This window comes from Cyprinodon variegatus, unplaced genomic scaffold (genome assembly GCF_000732505.1).
Source record: "Cyprinodon variegatus isolate N-32 unplaced genomic scaffold, C_variegatus-1.0 Scaffold393, whole genome shotgun sequence".
NCBI lineage: Eukaryota > Metazoa > Chordata > Actinopteri > Cyprinodontiformes > Cyprinodontidae > Cyprinodon > Cyprinodon variegatus.
The window spans coordinates 247,080-254,022 of NW_015150846.1; the positions used below are offsets into that span (position 1 = coordinate 247,080).

The following is a 6,943-nucleotide window of genomic DNA, read 5'->3' on the forward strand; positions in this document are numbered from 1 at the left end:
AGTCCTCGGCCTCCTTCCTTACGGCTGGCATACAGTCTCAGGGTGCTGGATTTGGGGTGGTTCCCTCCATGCATGGTTAGGAGCTTTTGTGTCTTAGCATATATATTTATATATTATTTATACAGCACCTTTCACAGACCAAAGCAACAAAGTGCTTCACAAAACAGTTTAAAAAACACAATATGAAAGGCAAAGACAACAGGAAACCATAGCAGCCCAAAATAAGTATAATTTTTCAATACATGTATCAATAATTTAGATTCTTCAAAAGGAAAAGGAACTAGTTATTCAGAATGCCATTCATTTTATCTGCAATCCCATTTTAGAAATCCTAAACCTGATTCCTTCTTTATGGGCCTTTCAGCTTCAGGCATCCATAAATTAATACTTCTGATTTCTATGTTAATTATTTAATAAGTCTGCTTAATATTTCTACTACTTACACTTTTTTGTAGTTCTTTATCCTTTGTAGAACCAGAACCATAATATAATGTTAATTGAGTAATCACATACGTGAGCCAAATGTCACTAAACCTTGTTTGTATGTTTTTACTTATGTCTCTTTGATTAAATGTACAATTATTTTTTTTTACTTATTTCGGAGAAAAAGCTAGGCTGATAATGATGTTTTTAAAGTCATCACAACCTCTTCGGATACGTTTATTTGTAGAATTCAGCTTTAGAAAACAAGATTGATAAATATCTGAGACCTAACGTGTGGCTAAACCAAGATTTGGCCTTGACTTGAACAATGTTTCGCAAATTGTGCCAATGAACAGCAGCTGGTGTTTAAATTTTAAAGTTTGTGTTTTTCACCTCATGCATAAGATCCAACTCTACTAGAAACAAATGAGGGTTAAAAAAAAAGAAAAAGAAGCAGGAAAGCTTCATTTTTACATGCTGTACACTATTCTGTACAGCAGGTGGCAATGTTGCTTTCTAATTAGTGCAATTATTAGGTAAATATGCTGCCATATCCCATGATGCTTTAAATTATATGAATAAGAGATGCTGTAAATTTACATGGAGGAAGACAAAAGCTATTTAAAATTTGTTCTATCATCTCTTGTAATAAGCATTGACATTTAGTCCTTAAATTAATACAACATTCACAACATTGAAAAGTAAAAAGTTTACCAAACACCATCATCAGTAGAAAACTTCATACCAAACATGTTTTTTTGTTTTTGTTTTTTTTTATCCTTTCATAACTTTTATCATCAGAGGATATTTCTCTTTTGGTAATTAATTTGTAAAGATAAAGATAATTTTTACGTGCAATTTTATATATAAAAAAAAATTAATCCAAAATATATATATATATATATATATATATATATATATATATATATATATATATATATATATATATATATATATATAGAGATTAAGGAAAGCATTATTTATTTATCTACAGAATACAACATAAAAACATAGAATTTGATGTAAAGTCATGTTGCTATACACACTCATGTACAGTAGGTGGCGGTATGCAGCTATACGCTGTTTACCTTCCACCAAGCTAACACAGTCACATCTCCACTTAGAATTGGTCATACTGGACTTAATAGTTCTCTTTTCAGAATAGGGAAACAGAACACAGGGACTTGTAATCACTATCAGATGGAAACAGTGGGACAGGTATTATTAGAATGTTCACAGGAACGTCAGCGTTTAAAGTCAACACTTAATAGAGAAAAAAAAAAGATTTTCAATGATAAACCTTTTAGGAAGTACATCTGATTCTACTAGAAATCAGCTAATTCCATTTAAAAAAACACTCGATTAATTAAATCGTATTTAAATCAAGAATATAGGCGTGTGTATGCATGTGAATATACACACATATTAATTTATATGTGAGTTTGTATTGACATCATTTATAACCACTCTCCAGTCTGGTAGGTGGCGGTAAATGCACCTTAAGTTGGTTGCCAGCCGCCAATAAAAAAAAAAAAACATAAGAAAAAGAATAAGAAAAAGAAGAATCTAACAAAGAAGAAGAAGAAGAAGGGAGTATTTAAATAATCCCTTTATATGCTTCTATTTATTATTACTATTTTTACTTTTATTTTTTTATATTTTTTTCTTTTGCTCAAACCCCTCGTGACTGTTCATTGTAAATTGTTCCTTTTTCTGTATTATAAAACGTTTTCCAATAAAGTTTATTAAAATCCAAAAAAAAGAAGAAGAAGAAGAGGAAGGACGCTTTCGGTCACGTGACCTCCTCTCACAGGACGCGCCAAAGCCAAACGTCCCATCTGTGAAAACTGTTTCATTTCTCAGACTCAGTGGAAATCCTGTTTCACAATGGAGGAATCAGAGCGCATCAGCATGATGATGATGTATGAGGACGAGTCGGTGGAAGTTCGTTATAGAAACGGCGCTCAGCTCCAGCTGTCACCGTGTGGCAGTGAATTCCTCCTGCTTAAAGTCACAGATCCTCACAGACATCCTCTGCAGCCCACCGAGCGAGTCCGACAGAGGACCAGGTTTACTATTAGTGCTTATAAGGTAGAAGAAACCCTGAGTTCCTCTAAGTTTGAGCTTTTAGATTCAAACAACAATTTCAAAGTGTCTTTTTTGTTTTTAAAGGAGCTGATGGTCACCGCCTTGGCATTCAGGAATCAGTATGCCAGTCGGCCTTATCTTCCATCAGAGCTCATCACTGCCAACGAGATCAAGGTGAAGTTCTTCTCATACAAATCTACAACCTATACAGATGCACTGCAATAAATGTAAACATCATGGAGTCATTTATTTAACTAATTTGTATTTATGATAAATCATTCATCACACAATGACATCATTTGGGTATTTATTGCAGTTGATTTGCCAAATTACTGTTTATGGTAGAATAGTTGTCAATTGGCAATGCTGTGATAACATGTCCATCAGGCAGAAATAAAAAGGTGTAATCAAGTAAAGTAAAGTAATCAAGTAAAATCAGGGGCAGCTTAGGTGAACTGGGGCATAAAGAAATCATTTATATTGATTTCTACTGGTTGTGCAGTTTTTACAGGATCCCAAGCAGGGGACCATAGTAACAAATTTAAAATAACCTGAAAGACAGATGAAATAAAAGGAGACTTCTATGTTTTCTCTCAAATTGCATCTGGTTTATTTATAGTGTGGTGTACAATATATAAAGCATATAATTTATAAATGTATAATAGTAGATAGCAATCTTATCCCCAATGCATACATAAACAATTCATACAAAAAAATGCCATATTACAATTTACCAAAATAACAGAAATATCACATATTCACATTCCTAAATATTACTTTTCCAAGGCAAATGTGGCTTAATAGGGTACTTTAACTAGGCCATATTGCAATTAAAGATGTAACTGTATATATATTGGACTAACACATTCAAACTGCATTTGATTACTAAGGCTACAAGACATAAGAATTACTTTAAATCATTTAAACTAAACAGCAATGACCATTTACAAAACCATTTGTAAACCCTGTGTGTGTGGACTAATTCATACTTCTCAACATAATCGCATAAACGAGTGTTGGAGCTCAACATGCCACGCCACATGAACATGGACCAAGAGACGGCAGGCAGCCGCTTGCTGCTCCGCCACTCCAGTCCTCCGCAACAGCCCGCCAGGCCCAAGCCAGCTGCCCCGATCAACGGCAAACTTTCTATTTACACTTTTATTGTTAGAGTATAAACAACACCACAATCGGTTATAAAACAGACATTAAGGAAAAGGGTAATACTCCCACAAGTAAAGATGGACAGTTTACCCATTACTGACCTGAAAGACAGATAAAATAAAAGGAGACTCAGGTACAGCAACTTTCTACGTTTTCTCCCAAATTGCATCTGGGAGCATGCAGAGCTCCGTTCCCATAGTAACCGGAATGCAAATGTTTGTGCCACATATTATAGCGTAAATATATATATTAGGGGTGGAACGGTTCACAAAATCCACTGTTCGATTCGGTTCACGGTTTCGTGGTCACGGTTTTCGGTTCGGTATATGTTGATTGTTACACCGAAATCCCATAAAAATTAATGAAATTAATAAAAAAATCCAAAAAAATTTATGAATTGTAATTATTTTAAATGATCTGCGGAAACCCTGGATCATTTCCGCATGTTTTGCTGCTTTGAATTTAATCATCTCGTGCATGCCCTCTACCATCTACAAGGAACTCAGAGCGGAGCGCTGACGGAGTATGTGGGGTTTCGGGGTTAGCATGACGTGTTGGTCATGTTGCTGTTAGCATAAACAAAACGTGTTGCACAATGCTTGCACACTGTTGCACTTTTATCCACAACTTTCTTTTCGCCGTCATCGTAGGTCACTCTAAATGCAAAGCGGTCCCATACAGCAGACCTATAAAGTGCTGCTGGCGCGTCTTCCAACTCCTGTTCTTTCCCACTCGCCATACCCACATAATTCTCCACAACAACTGATTTTTTTCTGCTACACCCGGCTATGCTGCTTCGCTTCTTCTTCTTCTTGTTTACTACTGGTGGTTGGCTTTGGTCGCAGTACCGCCACCTTCTGCTCTGGAGTGTATACCCTTCGCCTATGAGAAAAAGGAGCAGCGCATGAACCGAACGCAACACACGCGAACCGAACTGAGACAGTCGAACCGAACGGTTCGGACGGTTTTCATAAACCATTCCATCCCTAATACATAGACATCATATTTATTTAATAATAAACATATAACCAATGTGGTCACCTGTTTTGGGTGCGCCACACAGCATTGGCTAATACCATACAGATACCATCTGTTTGAAATTGATGTGTGTGTGTATATATGAAGAACTGCATACTACTTGGATGTAAAATAATTGCCATCATGGCTTTGACAAGCTGCTGCCTGCCTTTGTGAAGCAGGAAAAAGACTAATACAAAGTGCTCAAAACGTATCTTCTGTAATGAATGTAACGTTTGAGTTTCATTCTTTGAAACTGAATCGGTTAAATACACGACTCCCTGATGCGCCTGCATTTTGAATTAAATCCTTTTAACATTGTTGGTCTCTCCCTCGACAGCCTTTTTTCACTATTGACTGCAGCGTTACATGGCCTGAGTGGTCCTCTTATGAGCCCGAGTTTGGACCTGCAGGCGAGATCACCGTTAGGTCAGAGGAGGGCCGAGCTGCATTGGTGCTGTCGCCCTCAGGTGAGGAGTTCTCTGTGGAATTCACCTGTAACCTCAGTCGACCTCTGCAGCAAACTGGATGGGGTTTAAACAAAGATGCTGATGGTGGCCTGAAGGGTCTGCAGCAAGAAAACAATCTGATTTGCAGAAATACTGATGATCAGGAAGAACAGATGCATCCCGGGAAGCAGTCTGTTTCTGCAAATCTGAAAATCACTAATCAACCAAAGGTATTACCTTAGAATCAATGTTTTTTTTAGGTCATGTTTGATTTGATTATTAACTTATTTTCTGCTTCAGCCTGAACAGATGTACCAGACCACCACAGTTATAAAGCATCACTCTTGCATCGCCGTTGACCCTGCATGGACCTATGCTCTTTCTTTAGCTCGGCATCACTGGACATCCTGCTTCTCCAACAGTACAGTCACAACAGCTGAAGAAGCCAGGCAGGCTGGCGAGGGAAGGGAAATATCTGACAAAAATCCTAACAACAGAGTGTGCCAGCTTCCCCAGGCTCTTCCTCTTTCATGTCCATCACCTCATTGGCATAGGTTTGTGGATCCAGCATGTTTCGCACGGTTTTATTTGCTTAAATTCCAAATTTAACCCAGAATTTGTGCTTTGTAGGTGGAAGATGAAAGACTCTCTCCTTGGAGAAGAAGAGTCGGATCTGCCTATGGAGCTTGTAAAAATTGTATGGTGTCAAGGAGTCACATACAGGTATGTGTAGAAAGAGTTAAAAGCACATAAAACAGACATTGAAGGTTGTTTCAATTTGATGTCAAGAACATTTGGACAACTTGGGTTTTACCTCCTGAGTTAAAGCCGGGTTACGCTGTGCGATTGTTTTCAGTCGTTGCACGCAGCTGCTGCTCACACTGTACAACTAACCGCAGGGTTTAGTCGTACAGTGTGAGCTCCCAGCTTACGATTTATGTTCAGCCCGACGCTCTGATGCAATCTACCTGCTCACACTGTACAACTAAAAACGGACTGAGCTCTCTATCTGTAGCTCTCTATCCTGAAGCCAAACAAATACAAGGGGAATATTAAGCTCACTATTGTGAACCGTGTTGCCTTGGCAATTTGTGCAATTTTGTGCTGAAAGCCCTGTAAAGAAAAGGCGACAACATATTTGGAAAAAAGACATGGCTGAGTTGTGTTTACATAGCTCAGCTGTGTTTACGTCTGAGAGGAAGAATAAAAATAAGAATCCTTCTTTGCAAATGCGCCCTGAGTGAATTGCCCACAACGGCCCACAACTCACGATTCCTGATCTGCAGGTGGTCGTGAGAGGCTGATCGCCCCTTGTTACCCCCCGTACACCACACAACGCACAATCAGGCTGTAAGTTGGCCCGTTCCAAAGATTCTCACACAACTGGAGTAAATTGCACACTGTACGCCAAGCTTAATCCTGTCCTTCAGCAATCCACAATGGAAGAATGCATTTTAGTTACTTGCTTTATAGCTGGGAGTCCAAATCCTTCATAATCAGAAGAGATATCCACGTGTGAAGGTTAAGAAGTAAGAACTCCAAATAAGCCCTGACCTAAAAATCCTATATGCACCCCTGCACATAACATTTAAATTTTAGCTTTGTGTTTTTAACAGTTAATTTGCACTGATGATGTGCATCTAAAATTCTTCACATCTTTGCTGAAAATAAATCTGCAGTGCTGGTCTGGACCACCTGTGGAGCTAGTTAACGGTTACCATTAGTATCTCTGCTTCTGTCTCCTTGAACCCCAGTTGGCCTCAGCAGATGACCACTCACCCTGAGCCTCGTTCCGCCGGACG

The 6,943-nt window shown here is 38.3% G+C and overlaps 1 protein-coding gene across 1 annotated transcript in view; it reads left to right on the forward strand.

Annotated features, from left to right (window-relative positions):
• The first annotated feature begins 2,119 nt into the window (after positions 1-2,119).
• The window catches only part of LOC107092748 (chromosome unknown open reading frame, human C5orf34), a 7,802-nt gene continuing 2,978 nt past the window's right edge, over positions 2,120-6,943 (forward strand). Inside the window, exons 1-5 of the mRNA XM_015387382.1 lie at positions 2,120-2,514; positions 2,596-2,685; positions 5,033-5,371; positions 5,442-5,695; positions 5,772-5,864. Coding sequence (XP_015242868.1) covers positions 2,311-2,514; positions 2,596-2,685; positions 5,033-5,371; positions 5,442-5,695; positions 5,772-5,864 — 980 coding nt within the window. The 5' untranslated portion in view covers positions 2,120-2,310. The remainder of the gene's footprint in view (positions 2,515-2,595; positions 2,686-5,032; positions 5,372-5,441; positions 5,696-5,771; positions 5,865-6,943) is intronic.